Source organism: Periplaneta americana, chromosome 7 (genome assembly GCF_040183065.1).
Source record: "Periplaneta americana isolate PAMFEO1 chromosome 7, P.americana_PAMFEO1_priV1, whole genome shotgun sequence".
Lineage (NCBI taxonomy): Eukaryota > Metazoa > Arthropoda > Insecta > Blattodea > Blattidae > Periplaneta > Periplaneta americana.
Genome location: NC_091123.1, coordinates 9,535,903 through 9,552,400, shown reverse-complemented (window position 1 = coordinate 9,552,400; position 16,498 = coordinate 9,535,903). Strand labels below are relative to the sequence as shown.

At 37.2% G+C, this 16,498-nt stretch overlaps 1 protein-coding gene across 1 annotated transcript; it reads left to right on the top strand.

Annotated features, from left to right (window-relative positions):
* The first annotated feature begins 1,890 nt into the window (after nucleotides 1-1,890).
* On the top strand, nucleotides 1,891-15,891 carry LOC138702891 (uncharacterized). Its single transcript, XM_069830273.1, has 5 exons — nucleotides 1,891-2,893; nucleotides 6,416-6,872; nucleotides 8,003-8,180; nucleotides 10,227-10,402; nucleotides 14,803-15,891. Exons 1-5 carry the CDS (start codon nucleotides 1,978-1,980, stop codon nucleotides 15,602-15,604), a joined length of 2,529 nt encoding a protein of 842 aa, XP_069686374.1. The 5' UTR covers nucleotides 1,891-1,977; the 3' UTR covers nucleotides 15,605-15,891.
* The last annotated feature ends 607 nt before the right edge of the window (nucleotides 15,892-16,498 follow it).

Below are 16,498 nucleotides of genomic sequence, written 5' to 3'. Positions count from 1 at the left end.
TACTGGCATACTGTCATGTTAGTGCGCAAGTCGTTCAGTGCTTGACGTGTGTGGTAAGAACAGAAACAAGGAAAGTGAAATAAGGTTGCTCATAGATTCAGGTCCTGTGTCAGGAAGATACAGATTCACTGGACACCTGGCGATGCATGGCATTGCAACACTTGATTCAGTTCCACACGGAGGGATACCAGTTCCTGTCCAAAATTGTTGTCAGTGATGAAACATGGCGTCTGTGGTTTGATCCAGCAGTAAAGCAGATGTGTATGGAATGGCGATGTTTAGGATCACCCAGACCGAATAAAGCTCATTCCGCCAACAGAAGTGAAAAACTCTTGCTGACACTGTTGACGAGCAGGGTCTCCTACTGCAGAAATGGCTGGAACCAGGTGGGGTCATCCATGTTACCCATTACTGCGAATCGCTACATTCACTTGGAAGCCATCGGCGTGGCTCAGTCGGTTAAGGTGCTTGCCTGTTGGTCTAAAGTTGCGCTCGGGAGCGGGTTCGATCCCCGCTTGGGCTGATTAGGGCCTACCTGGTTGGGTTTTTTCCGAGGTTTTCCCCATTGTAGGTGAATGCCAGGTAATCTATGGCGAATCCTCGGCCTCATCTCGCTATCACCAATCCCATCGACGCTAAATAACCTAGTAGTTGATACAGCGTCGTTAAATAACCAACTAAAAAAATCACTTGGAACAGCCCTGGGGACCGACTGTCGAGGAAAGTTGTCTCGAGGATTTGTTCTTTATGACAGTGCTAGGTCCCATACTGCGAATGCTGCGGTCTTAACTTTGCGACAGTTCAGATGGGAGACATTGAAACAACCTCCTTACAGTCCCGATTTGACCCCTATGACTTCTATATCTTTGAATCAATGAAAAGTGTTTGAAAGAACGTCGATTCATCTCCAATCATGAAGTGAAAAATGTGGTGGAACAGTGGTTTCAGCAGCAACCAGTAAGTTTCTTTCCAGCTGGTATCGAAAGACTAATACATCTTTACCCATATCTACTACATACCCACCTGACTCTATGGTATGTGTACAATGTGTGTGTGTCTATATATAATATATGGCTTCCATTCCAAAACTTCTCAGTCTAAATAAGTAATTATTTAAACTGAATTCAATTTAAACAAAATACACGTCAATTAAATAGTGAGAGGGGAAAATCTGAAACCAGGCTTAATTGCATTTTAGATTGCACTCCCAGCCACTCCCGTTTTGAAATTTCAACTAGCACTCCTATATTTTTATACATGAATATGAAAGAGCATTCAATTGTTTAAACAATAGACCCTTTGCGTGATGGTTTTTAAAGGATGGATTTGTTTTTTTACCGAGATGAAAATTGGCTTAAGCAACAACTTACAACCCTGATCATCAGGGTCATTTATATTGTGAGCAGGCCTGTCACAGTGGAGGCCTTTCAGGTGGAGGCAGATGACTTAAGGTTGGTAGCACAAGAAGTAAGTGTTGCCAACTGGACGGAAATTCAGTCAAAACTGACGTAGCTGAATTTCAACGTAGCGGACGGGTCACGAATTTTCTAGCGGACATTACGATTTACATTGTCTTTTGACTTTTTTAGCTGCTGTCACATTAATTGTTTAATTTTTGGGGTATTTTACTTTTTCTTTGATCAGCCCTGCCTGTGCCGTACCATGTTGAATCCCCTGTTTCAGATTTCCTCGTAATCGAGTCAGAGGTTGATGAATTTTTATTTTAATGAAGATTGGTTGTGTTATGTTAAAATTTACTTTTTATTTGTGTATATAGATGTATTGAGTGGGACTTTTTTATTTAATTATGACGGATTTCCAGGTGTTAGACTGACGGGGGTAGAATTTATGCGTTGGCGACACTGCAAGAAGTATGTTGGCACGCCTGCAATTAGAGCATTGTGGGACAAATATTGCAGTTATTAGTTACTTAGTGCGAATTTCTAAAAATGTAGTGGTCTTAAATACAATATCTAGATGAATTCTCGTCGTGTACAAAATAGCATAAGTGGTCTTGAAAGGGATATATCTTCTTATGAAGCGTACTTGTCAAAACTGTTGAATAATATGGTTGATAAACCAAAATCGAACGTATGTAAACAGGTACAGAATGTTGCATCTGGAATTCGTGAAAGATCAGCCGTACCGTTTGTTACAGGGCCATTGAAAAGATCAAATCCTTCAAAGTCAAGTGCTAAATCATCACATAGTACAAACCATGTATTGTGTAAAGAAATTTTCGGAAATAATAATGCTACAGTTGAAGTAACAGTGAAAACTAAGTCATTAAGTAATGATAAATGTAGGAAACGGCCACGGAGCAGTACAATATCCTCTGCAGCTGAAAATGAAAGACTCTTGCTAAAAGACAACGTACCAAAACAATCCAATATGTTATTTGAACCCCCCGTTCCTTCTAAACTTAACAGAAATGTGCAGTATGAAAGGAAGTGCCAACAGCACTCGAACCAAAAACATCTTTCCTGGTCACACATATTAAAAGATAAAAATTCTGCATGCATAATTCATAAAAAGAAAACCATGGATAAAATTAGTGGGGTAAAATCCTCCACTAAAGGTAGAAGATCCCTCCACAGTAGAAAACAAACACACAGGCCTAGGCCTGTACATACAGCCGATGATTCATTAAGCAGTAGTAGTATAAGTGATGAAAGTTCAGAAATAAATGATCAGGATTCACCCCAGTATAGCAGTAAAAGTATACAGTGCTGTTTATCTGGAAAAGAAGTTCCTCAAAATGGACAGAAAGAAATGCCTATATCTTCAAAAAATGGTTCTGATCATGATGGAGGGAATACTTTCTCAATTTTCAATCCAGTCAGAACTTTAAATTTCTTAATAAAGGAACTTCGTGGAAGATTACAGAAATGTGGTAAGTATTTCAATGAACCTCAGAATATGATAAGTAGCATACTGTAGAACTAGTTGAAGAATCATAGCTTATATATATCGCCAGTTTAACACCCCAATTTGCTATTTAACTGACATTTAGTTTATCTTTATTAATTTAGGCAGGTATTTTTACATGAAATGTATCTGTAATCCAGTTACCATATCAGAATATTTTGATAGCATAAGATTAATCTGTGATATATTATTATTTGTCGCCCTGAGTGGTACAGTTGGTATAGCTCTGGCCTTCTGTGCCCGAGGTTGCGGGTTCGATCCCGGCTCAGGACGATGGCATTTAAGTGTGCTTAAATGCGACAAGCTCATGTCACTACATAGATTTAGTGGCATGTAAAAGAACTCATGCAGGACAAAATTCTGGCACACTGATATAACCTCGGCAGTTGCGAGCGTCGTCAAATAAACCATAATTTTTTTATTATATTTAGTACTTAATTGTTTACTTTAACTGCACCGCGAGTTTACCTTATTTTGCACATATTAGTGATACTGTACCCGTAGTGTTTCATCATGGGGATCATATTGCGCTGTAAAGTTAGATGAGTGAATAGCTAAGTGATATGAGGCCAGGAATGTGACAAGGTTAGACTGGGTTAGACGTGGGATAGCGAAGTAATATGAGACACAGGTCTGTGACAAGTTTAGAGTTATTTTTTTTTCTCTCTAAGGAGGGCCTGTTGTGCAACCTCCTTATATGGTTGGATGATTGTTGAAGTCCTTAGTACCGCATTCATGTGAGTATGTGATTCACTTCTTGGTGCCATCTTATCTATTCATCTACAGCATCCAGTTCTGACAAGAGTCCGTGTAGGCAGAAGCACCCCCTTTGTCTCCCTGTTGATGTTCTGCTGTCTTCTCAGATCGATGGCATCTGTTCATAATTGACGTACTACATCCTGCTGCATCGTATATTAACTTGAATTTCGCAGCACAGTAGAGACCACGATTTACCAAGGTGTCATTTGTCTGAGAGATCTGCACCCCTGGTCTGCCATAATCCACTGTGAAAGCCCCTATGCCTCCTTGGGAGATGACATCTGGAATCATGCACCACGTCTGCCCGATCTCGATCTCCTGGTCGACTGGAAACTATTGAAGATGATAAATGAAGTTCAAGTTAATAATGTGACAGCCACGTGAGAAGGAAGTGCAAGGTCGGCTGGCGCGGAGTTTGCGCGCGCATCTGCTTCCTGGGGCATGTGCTATGGCGGAGAGAAGACAGGGGAAAGAGCGACCGCGGCAGAGAGGGGAGAGACCCGGATGATTCGAGAATGGACACACGCGTGGAAATCTCTAGATCGCGAACAATTATGTCACAGCTTTTATTATATCTTTCATCTCAGTTCTAATAATGGGTCCACAATAGTTCTATGCATGTTGCTACTGTAAATGCAGTAACGGTTATTGCATTAATACTAAAGAAGAACTCAAAGAAAAAACGTATTGGGTTATAGATTGGGGTAGGGAGAAAATATACAAAAGGAATCCATCAGACTCTACTGAGAGAACTTCAGTGTGAAGATATGAAATCCTATATTAAGTAGTTAAGAATGGAAGATGAAGCATTTCATGTGACTCATAATGTGATATTATAAGTTTTGTAGTTTTTACAGAGCATGTGTATTTAATGTTCGCCATTTTCTTTCTTCTTAGTCAGATTTTATCAAAGGTATGATGATGACCACAACTTTTATGATAGAACTATGTCACAGCTAGATGTGATCAAAGATGCAATAGGCCTATTACATTGTAATAGGTTTTATCATATATTTTATCAAGCTTCTGCGACAGAAATTTGATAGTGTAATATAGGCTTTAGATGAGGGTATAGGTAAGTGACAGGAGACTGAGGACTGCGACAAGGTTAGAGTGGGTTATATGAGGGTATAGCTGAGTAACATGAGATGGAATGTGGCAAGGTTAGAGGAGATAGGTAAGTGACAGCAAACTGAAGACTGTCTCAAATTTAGTCACAGATGTCGCTCCTCATATCTGGCAATAGATGGTGAAACAAATAATAATAAATATTATTATCATTATCATCACAATCATCACCCAAAACAAAAATTATCACTCACTCTGTATCGACCCGATAGCAAATACTGTCCTACTGTTAAAACATAATGGAAATGGGCTACTACATAATAAGTATCATGTAATACAATATCAATTTTATTGCTTTAGGTTAGGTTTGGTTTTCTCAGGATATATTTAGTTTATTTAGGACCTGCGTGATTTTTACCTTTGGTTTAGTTTGCTTTTGTTACAGTATTTTTAGTCCTTTTACGCGCGAATTTTATTATTACTATTATATGAGTGTATCATCATTATTTGGGTTTCATTAGCTACATCTACTTGACATTTGTAAAACCTCAAATTCTTCTTTACCAGGTAGGATTACCATATTTTTTTTGGCATAAACTGGGATACTTTCAATTACCAAATACAGTCAACTCTGGATGGTGAACCTCTGTGGACTTGCATATTTCGTTCACTAAATCCGAAGTGTCTCTCCCCTAATCTTAAATGACAAATTAATGAAAAATTGTGAACAAGAAAATAAAATATTTCATTTTTTTGGAATGGATTACACTGTATATTGTTACTCATAGTTGATTTACTTAAACTATGCTGTCGACCCACTTCCGCTTGCGAAAGACCACGTTCAATGTCACTTATAATATTCGCCTTATCTTCCAAAGAAACACTTTATGCTTCGATATTTTTATATAGTACATTCACTGCTGGAACGCTAGAAACAGACTGATCAGGTAGAAATGACAAACGCTGTTATGATGTGACTGCGTACTTAGCCTTGGAATTTCCCAGGTCACTTAATGGAAACTGGGAGAGGGTTGATGGAGTTTAAAGCCATCGAAATCTTACCTTCATTTGTGCTCTGGACGTAAGGTTCGTCCCCTTTTAATAAAAGAAGGCAATTTTATTTTCCGTTGTTTTGATGCTAGCCGTCATAATGGAAATGTTTCTGAGAATAAAAGGCACCCCTTTGACGGTGGAGGATTAGAAATAACAGTAGAGTAGAGTGCCTGAGAACAGAATGTCAACCCTTCAACGGTGGAGTGAGGCAAGGTCGTCACGCGTTGACTGGATTTACAGTACAGCTTATTGTCTAGGAATCACTAATCCTGTCTTTGTCCTTTGACTAAAGGAGTAGGAAACTTAGAATGTTGTTCTCAACACACTCTTTCAATTTTATGCAAGAAGGTCTGACTTCAAATAAGAAGGTTCACTATAACTGAAGCGAAGGTTCACTATAAACGGAAATATTAATGTACTTTTTAATGTATGCAGGTTGGGACCAACGATTTAGGTTCACTATAGCCGAATGTTCACTATATCCAGAGTTGACTGTATAGCCTATTTCAAAAGTTGGCAACCGTAAGTGAATGCAGAGTTTTTCTGCAATATGTGAAAATGATTTATTAACAATCCCATTGATACAAACATAACTCTTATTTTGCAGAGGAGGAGAGCAGTTTGCACAGGATTATCTCGGACATGGAACAAGCTCTTATACGCATCCCGTCAGATATTAACACTCACAAGGTAAAGGAGAATAATTTTGAAGCACCTACAAGAGATGAAACTTCGAAGACCCGAAATGGATTTGTTCCACTGAAGACAGCTGAAGCTTCACTTACGAAACTTCCATATGCCCCCAGATCAAAGTTGGTGGAACAGAGACACATCACAGAGGCAGATAATTTATTGTCTCACCATCTTAATGAACCTACGAGTCGTAATTCAGCCAAAGTTACAGTGGAGGCTGTCACTCCCCCTGTCAAGGATATAGGCCTGGTCTCTAAACTTCAGGTGGAGCAAAAGGAAATTGAACTGAAATATGTTACGCTAGAGCGTAATTACAAGCAACTGGAACTTGCATTAGCTCAGCAAAAGATTGAGACAAATTCATTAAATGGGTAAGTATAATGTACATTTAGATGTGATTGAGAAAAATCTCCACTGTAAATCAAGCAATATATTGTAGCCTCGATTTTCATCATTAATCTGTTCCTCAATAGGCCTAATGGGACAATTATCAAGCTTATTATATTGCAAGTTTTGAGTAGAGCATAAAAACTTTGAAATGAGGTACAAAATCATTATGATGAACTGGAAATCTAAAGCTCTACATCATTATGAAAGAGGATTAGTATATGCCCTTTATACCATCTGAAGAAGTACATTTTTTGTACTCACTTAGATGTCATACTCCAAAATCACTCATTTCTGAAATCTATGACAGGTTATGTTAGGTTAGTTAGGCTAGCCATTTTAAGGTATAGAGATTAAAAATGCATTCTCTGGAAAAGGGACATCTCGACTAACATACCCTTCTTCCACCTACCACCTCCATTATAATAGGCTACAGTAATTTAATAGTACATTATGCAACGAGCCTATAATGATAGTAATTAAGACGCGAGGATGTTTGTTTATGAAACGAGCGCAAGTGAGTTTCATAATTTTCATACGAGCATCTTAATTACCATTATAGGCAAGTTTCATACGACTTTTTATGCTCGACAATATTTCTAACTTGAAATTATTCAGAAGTATTCATTTTATTTACAGTATATCTGACAGAAGATCGGAAGTGACCTTGTGCAATACCTCATAAATTGTGAGATGTGCGCAGACGCAAAAGTATTGATTTTTTCCGAGGAACAATAATGTCATTGACCTTGATGTAATGTAACATGAACTAATTTTGATATAACCTGGAAATTGATTTAGAATTGAAAAACGAGATGACAAATTGAATTTATTTGAATATTATTTACAATTAACGCTAATTATTATAGTAACAGAACATAACCTTCTGCGACAGTATTGGATTTCCAGTCTCTGCGACGTTTCCCTCGTCTTTCGATTGCATATCCGAGAATAATCGAAAACCTGAACTTTAATGAATAGGTGTACTTTAATTACATGCATTAAGGGACTGCTACCAGGTGTATAATTACTACATTTCGGCATGGTCGAGCACAAAAAAATATATATATTTATAAAATCTTGACAGTAATAAAAAATGTTAACTATTTTTCAGGAAGGTAACAAGCCAAATGAAAGAACTGGAGCTGTTGAATGTGAAAGAAAAAGACTATCTTACAACAATAAGCTATTTAAAGACGAATCTAGAAATGATGACAAAAAAGGTAGAAGAACAGGCCAAAAGCGTAGCAGAGTTAACTGCCAGCAATGCTCAGCTTAAAGAAGAGAACAAGGTTAGTAACTATTGGTATAAACAGAACAAATATTACATTTCCTGTATACTGTACAGTACTGTGAATGATGAACGATTCCTGTTGCACTGTATTTAAGAATGATTATGAATTACGAAGAAATGGTGAAATTACAGTAGGAGAAATAGAAATACCCCCTGAAAATATACCAAAACTGCCCTTACACGTCACAGATTTCACATGGACTTGTCAGCCTGAAGTCAGGGAGTGGAGATCCTTAGGTGTGGAAAGCTGACACTAGAAGTGAGAGTTTGATTCAGAGTATTTGTACTAAATTACACATTTGCTCTCAAGTTTGCAAGTGTTGTGTCATAATAACATGAACTCAGGGTGCGAATTAATGGGGGGGGATGGGGAGATTTCCCCCCTGTTGCAAAGTTATCCCCTCTCATAAATTCATATTAACATAAGACACAAAGCATGGATCGATATCAATGCTAGATTAGCAACACCATCATACTTAGGAAGGGCTGATCATATTAGGAAGTTTAAATGTAGAAAACAAAGAACGGACGTGGCAAAATTTTCCTTTGTTAACTGCACAATAGTAGACTGGAACAGCTTACCTGCCGCAATCTTTCAGGGTGGTCCTCTTAAAATCAATACATTTAAGGAAAGGTTGAGAATATTAGACTGAAAATGTAATTGGAGGTGCAGTGTAATTATTTAAGTTTTGTCATGTAACTAATTGAGTTGATATATAATTAATTAAGATTATATGTAATTTAGTTGATATGTAAATAAATTAGGGTGATATGTAATTAATTAAGATGATATGTAATTAAGTTGGTATGTAATTAGTTAAGGTGATATGTAATTATTTAAATTGGTAATATTTGGGTGAAATAGAAGTACTTATAAGTTAGATTTACTTTTGCTTATCGTAGACGTTATTATAGAATAGTTTTTATTTATAGTCCTAGGTTTATTGCATCTAATATTTATAGATTTACGTTTATTTTATTTTATTTCTGTAATTGTAATTATTGTATATTATATATCACTGCCACCGGGTGTATACCCAATTGTAGTGTTAATAAATACATACATACATCCCTGCCAAGAATAACTTCTATCCCCCCTCACAAAATGTAATTGTTTTAATATGAGTGTACTTTATAATATTGATGTATTATCACGAGCAAGCTGACAATAATCAATAACTTAAAAATTACACATCTTATCTTAAACATGGTCATGGATATTATTATTATGAGTATAATCAAGATGCAAGACAAGAAACTCTGTGCGACCAAGCATTGAGCCCTATCGAATGAGGATAATAATAATTTTATGTGTGGTATTCTCTATCTAGGATTCTATCCCCCCTCATCAAAAATCTTAATTCGCACCCTGCATGAACTACATTAAGTTAATATAGCCACTACAGTGGCCAGAGTGCTGGACTTATAATCCTATGATCCAGGTTCGATTCCCGGTGTACTCCCTGTTTATAACTTGCGTTGGGCAAGTCCATGGTCCAGGTAACACGGGTTTTCTACAGGAGCTTCAGTTCTCCTGTGGCATCCCAATAATTCTCTTATCATCTCATTTCATTGTGGGTGTAGAATAGACCAGCCGATAAATTGATCTTCACAACCGGCTTCATATGAGTGAATGACGAACAATCAAGTACTGTCATTGATAAAAAAAAAAAAACTTTAATTTTATATGTCTACTGCTTTGGAGTAGTGGTCATTGTGCCTGCTGTGAAACAAGGGGTCTGGGATTGAATCCTGATTGGGACAAGTTGCCTGGCTGAAGTTTTTCCAGGATTTTCCCTCAACCTATTAAGAGCAAATGCTGGGTGACTTTCGGCGCCGGACTTGGGGATCATTTCACCATCATTACCGCCTTCATCTTCATCCATACTTACGTTGTCCCAACTTGAGAACAAGATTCTTCATCATAATCACATTAAAAAAAAAAACAATACTTAAATATTAGGTATATTTGTGTAAATGAATCCAAAGAATATCTTACAGGCAAGAATCTTGATACTTTTACCGTGATATTAATTTTCTTCAGACATTGCTGCCCATACGAGATGCTCATGCTACTCTGAGCAAACGTCTTAAGGAGACATCTCAAGAGGAAGGAAAGACTCATGCTGAAGCCCAGATGCTGAAGCTGGAGCGTGAGAAATTTGAAATTGTGATGGCAAGCAGAAACAAGGAAATAGACAAGTTAAAGAAAGAACTCAGGTAATGGATCTTTTTTACTCTTCCTGCTTCACGTGGTCTGTTCCACTGTCTGTTTATAGTTTGTCTCTTAACAATGTCTGAGCAAAGTACTAAACAGGACAAAAGATTATTTGGAGATATTGTTCAGAATATAGATTGTTATATCCCTAAATTTCGGTATGTCACCTACCAACATTTACCAACTGAACGAAAGTGGCTAATATAGCTACTTTTCTCCTACTGAAATTGTAAATCAAATATACAAAAGAACGATTTTATAGTTTAATAATAATAATAATAATAATATCAATGTTATAGCTCTCGCAAGCACGGATTACCAACAGAAGGAATGCGAATCAAACACTGCGATAAGGAAGAGAGGGCAAGAGGAAAGGTCATGAGATAACTTGAATGATATTCAAGAGTACAGTCGGAAGAGAAATGACATCGATAGAATCAGTCTTGCATTATGATAGTTACATTACGACTTTAGTTTGTTCCATTGCATGTGAATGCGTGTCTTGTATTGCACGGTATTATTATTTCATTCGTAAACATATGTTGCGCATTTAATTAGCTACGAATTTTTCTCTTGCTACGTTCTTTATTTCCACAGCGATGTCCTCATTTGTTCATCTTCTTGGAAGAGACAGTACTTCCATTGGCCCGCACCTCTCCCCCCTCGGCGTGCCTCCATACACACGTCAAAACAGACAGCAATGCCACCATTGGTTTTTTGTAATCGTTTCTTGCGCGAGCTATATAAAATTGTTAGATTGTCACTTACAACCAATTTCTTCTCATCATTCCTTTCGAAACACAGCTAGCACACTGTAACCCAGTGTGGAAAACTAAGGAACTTTTATGAGGATAGAACTTTCATCATAAGAGTTAAACCCTGGTCTGCATTGTCCTCCACAGGACCATGTAAGAGTCTTGGATAGCACAGCTTCAATTTCAATTTACGCATTAAACATCACAAGGATATTCTCACTATGGATAGCTCCTGACATGCATGTCATATGGACATTTTTGGACTGTTCAGGAATGTTAGGATGACTCTTCCTCTTATTCTCCTCTATCACAGATGTCCGAGGACATTCAGATTTCGATGCATTAACCATTGAATCCAAAAAACTGAAAGTTAGAATTTATAAAACAGTCGTATTACTGGTTGTTGTTCTGTATGATTGTAAAACTTGGACTCTCACTTTGAGAGAGGAACAGAGGTTAAGGGTGTTCGAGAATAAGGTGGTTAGGAAAATACAGGATGGGTTAAATAAAAGTCGCCTTGCCCAAACACTTCCTTACATTTAATTACATTCAATTTATATTTGATCAAACATTCCTTTACAGATTTTGTTCAAAATGGAGGCCCTGTTTCTCGATACACAATTCACAACATTTAGTCACTAATTTACAGATGGCAGAACATAACTCACGATTTTCATCGATTTTCACGAATGACTGTTCGATCATCTGTTGCAACTGATGCAGATCCTGCGGTTTCTGGGCAAAAACATCATTTTTGAGGATATCCCGCAATGAAAAATTACATTTTGTCAGGTTGCATGATCTGGGTGGCCATTTTGTTTCGCCACGACGACCAATCCATTCATGGAATTGCTGGTTCAAGAAGTTCCTCACTCCTACACCGAAATGAGGTGGTGCCCCATCCTGTTGTCATATCAACTGCTGTTTTCCACCACTTTTTACAAAGTTATTCATTTGTTCAAGTTAAGGCATCAAAATCTGTGCTTCAGTGGCTGACCATGATAATATCTTTGAAAAATATTGGAGTGCAAGAGGTCAAATGACTTTATTGTCAAATGCCTGGCATTAGAAAACAACAACAACAACATATGTGTACAAGTATGAAACCTAAGAACGAATATTGGGAAAAACGACTTTGACCTACCTTGTATTTGGATCTAAGAGGGATGAAATTACAGGAAAATGGAGAAAGTTACATAACGCAGAACTGTATGCATTGTATTCTTCATCTAACATAATTAGGAACATTAAATCCAGATGTTTGAGATGGGCACGGCATGTAGCATGTATGGGTGAATCTAGAAATGCATATAGAGTGATAGTTGGAAGACCTGAGAAGAAAAAGACCTATGGAGAGGTCCAGACGTTGATGGGAGGATAATATTAAAATGGATTTGAGGGAAGTGGGATATAATGCTGAGGACTGGATTAATCTTGCACAGGATAGGGACCAATGGCGGGCTTATGTGAGGGTGGCAATGAACTTCCAGGTTCTCTGAAAGCCATTTGTAAGTAAGTAAGCACTGAATCCATTGCATCAAATTGATCTCTGATACAATAAATTGTTAGACATGTTGGTGGAGCAGTCTCAATACTTCTTCCCACACATTTGTACCCTCTTAGCATTTTCTGTCTTCCAATACTACTTTGGAGTTTACTCTATGGCCTACTCATATTTCCTGCAGTCATTCTTCATAGCTGTAAAATAAAAATACCATGATCTGATCAATACTGTATTTTTATTTTTGAGCCACTCTGCATCATATTTTGGGGCAGTAACCCATTACACTTGAACTGCGAATTTTTTTTTAGTTAAATATACTCAATTAGACATAAACATTTCGCATTTATGCGTTTTTCACACATTGTTTTTTTTTTCCCCCTGAAATCCCAGCAAAATTCCTTTACTTTCCATGTTAATTTATTTTGGATATACAATTTTTATTTATTCGTTTTTTTACTCTTATACTATCATATTTTAAACCCTGTAAGATACGAAACATTGTTTATACATTTGAAATTGATGTGCTTATCGTTAGGTTTGCCATGAATATGTAAGAAACATTGTTTATACATTTGAAATTGATTTGCTTATCGTTAGGTTTGCCATGAATATGTAAGAACGCAAACAATTATGACAATTTGAGGGGCTAGTTTGTTCCTTAGGAGCAAATGAAAGCAAATAGTCCAAAATAACTGACTTTTTTTATACAATAATCGCATGTTATTGAATGAAGATTACAATTTCTTAAAATTTTCTGGATTAGAGTTGGAAATGTAACGTAGCTCTTGCATCAGAAGGCAAAAGAAAGTAAGTGCCTTAGGTTATGATTGATTGATTCATATGAAGGATTTTATGCTTGTGTTCTTACTCACGAATTGCAGAAATGGATAGTTTCATATATTGTCTGATATTCAAAGGAAGTAAGTGACAAAGTTTTGTGAAAATTTTTCTGTTGATTGCCAGCAAATGAAAGCTGTCACATATATATTTAAACTCAGATGCTGTCATTTAAATTAAATAATATCACGTTTCATATTACTTTGTTATATCGTTTAAAAAGAGAAACATTTAGAAAGAGTGGAACATTCATCTCACCATATCTCAAAATGGAGATTCTGGACTTACTTCTTTCTGGCTTCCTACGTAAGAGCTTTGGCTCTAAGCAGCCCAGATTTCTTAGAAATAATCTTACATTCTTCAAGAATATGTGTTATAATTGTGAGTACTGTATTATTGACTCGAGTTCACACCTGTGGAGTAACGATTAGCGCATCTGACTGCAAAACCAGGTGGCCCAGTTTTGAATCCTGGTCGAGGCAAGTTACCTGGTTTTCCCTCAACCCAATACGAGCAAATGCTGGGTAGCTATCGGTACTGGACCCCAGACTCATTTCACCGGCATTATCACCTTTATTTCATTCAGACGTTAAATAATGTGAGAAGTTTTTGATACGGAATCGTAAAATAACCCACTAAATTTTTTTTTTTTTAATTATTACTTATGAAGTTCTAAATTTGTCTTGTGAAAATTTTACTAAATTGACTTTGCTCATTCCTCCCATATAGTATTGAAATGTTATTTCTGATGTTAAATGCCATTTCAGTGACACGTTTTTCTCACTTATCCGAGTTGTTTTTCAGATGTTCCCCATAAAAACGTATAAATGAAGTTCTAATAATAATCTGTGCCACCACAGCCCATGAAGGGTCAAGACCGGCCTCCTCACGGCCACATGCCGAAGCAGAGGTGGACAATCATTCAACCAGAATGGAGGTATCATGTGGTTAGCACGATGAATCCCCGGCCGTTATAGCTGGTTTGCGTAACCGGATTTCGCTACCTATCATAGCTCCCCAAGTGCATCACGATGCTGGGTGAGCATTGGTCCCATACAGTGGCCGAAATTTCATGAGAAAATTTCTTCCCCCATGAGGACTCGAACCAGCGCGCATTCCGTAATGCGAGTCGTAGGCAGGATGCCTTAGACCACGACGCCACAGTGCGGGACAAAAACCTCAACCAGATAGCTTGCCCCGACTGGGAATCGAACCCGGGCCACCTGGTTTCGCGGCCAAACGCGTTAGCCGTTACTCCACAGGTGTGGACAAATGAAGTTTTACTGTATTTTTTTTTTCTCAACAGGGACATTCAAGCTTTCGCTTCAGAACAGATGTTGAACCTGAAGTCTCTCTCTTCCAAGTACAGGAATGTTATAGAGAAAGGTCACAGAAGTAACCATGATCAGGAGAAACAATCACATTCCAAAACAGATTCTGATCCAGAATCACAGCCAGCTGAAGTAACAGTATTTTTCGAGAAAACTCAAACAGGCGGTGGACCAAGACCAGAAAGAGGGGTTGGAGAGGCCGAAATACAGCCAGTGTGCTCTTCACCGACGTCATCATCTCTGGAAGTTTATCCTTCATGGCAGAAGATTAGTAGAATCTCATCCAACAAAGATACGAGCAAACATTCTTGGTCAGATGTTATTGTTTTATCCCCAACTGAAAAGAGCAAATTGAAAGAAAAGAACAGCTCTGATTCAGAGCATAACAAGACTTTATCATTGGTTAGGGTAAGTAGTCCTAATTTTAAAAGTTTTATTATGGATTCATTGTCAGAAAATGGCTTAGTGGAAACATCAAGTGAGTCAAGCACAACAGAACCAAAGTCGTGTCAAGAACTGAAGGACGAGTTGAAAGGTGTATTTGATAAAATAAAAAAGCAGGCAAGAATGGGTATAGGTCTGACTTTGCCAAGTCCACCTCAGAAGTACACGGAGATCAGCGAACCTGGTGGAATGTCCCAGTGGAGTGAAATATCAGATGACTCAGTCGCAAATTCGGTCTTTTTATCTGCTTCTAATGTTGACATGAACAGAGCAAAACTTGATTTTAGTGCAAGTGATGTAAGCACCAAAAAAAAATTTGTACCAGACAGTTGATGAATATGTTTTATTTATTGGATGTCACTATATTCAGAAAGAGACATATTTTGTATGATTAATAAATGTGCTTTCAGATAATTTTAATTTTATAAACATATATATTTTCAGTTATTGTAACGTTATGTAAATTAATAATATATATATGTGTGCAAAATTTTATTCTTTCAAAGTGAGGCTGTGTTTGTATATAGTACCACTAAAATTTTAGATTACTATTCATGGCATGTCTTGTAATTGTGGAGTCTCTCTTTATCAGAATAAATTAATTTTATGTGCTTTAGACACTTGCTTCGTCTTGTTCACTTCTTACTAAATGTTAAGTTTTCATTTGTGAAATGCAAATAAGCTGTACACCTTAGAAATATTCTTTCAGTTGCTGACAGCTCTTTCAACTAAATCCAGATGTTTTCTCTTAGCCAACTTCCTTGTCTACCATCCTGTTTTTCGAAGCAATTAATTTTTTCCTTCTTGAGAAATGAAATTAATCTTTGCTCTTCTAGTAAAAATTTCACAAACGTTGTAATTGACTTATCTGAAGGCAGTGGAAACCAACCAAACGACCTTAAGATCTGCTCTGACTTGGAAAGAGGGGGAGAAAGAAAAGAAATAAAAGAAGAATAAGGTGACACTACGTGAAATAGTGTAACTATATATATGAATCTCACAAGGGTAGCTGCCCTTCAGTAAGGGTTGCCAGAAGACACAGCATACCAAACAAATAAAAATAAACATTTGTGTAATGATTGTTATTTTCAAATGGAAGCTACCCTTGGGAAAGTACGTTTATTCAATAATTATTAGTAATCAGATAGAATATAAAGAAATTTAGGTATACAGGTGATTACGTAAAATCTGAATAGAGTATTTCATCATCAAAATGTTTTTCCACAT

What these genes read in the sequence shown, in the direction of transcription:
- LOC138702891 (XM_069830273.1), top strand. Translation starts at nt 1,978, where the DNA reads ATGAATTCTCGTCGTGTACAAAATAGCATAAGTGGTCTTGAAAGGGAT. An exon ending in TGGAAGATTACAGAAATGTG is followed by an intron (nt 2,894 to 6,415) that starts GTAAGTATTTCA and finishes CTTATTTTGCAG; the next exon opens with AGGAGGAGAGCAGTTTGCAC. An exon ending in AAGTTAAAGAAAGAACTCAG is followed by an intron (nt 10,403 to 14,802) that starts GTAATGGATCTT and finishes TTTTCTCAACAG; the next exon opens with GGACATTCAAGCTTTCGCTT.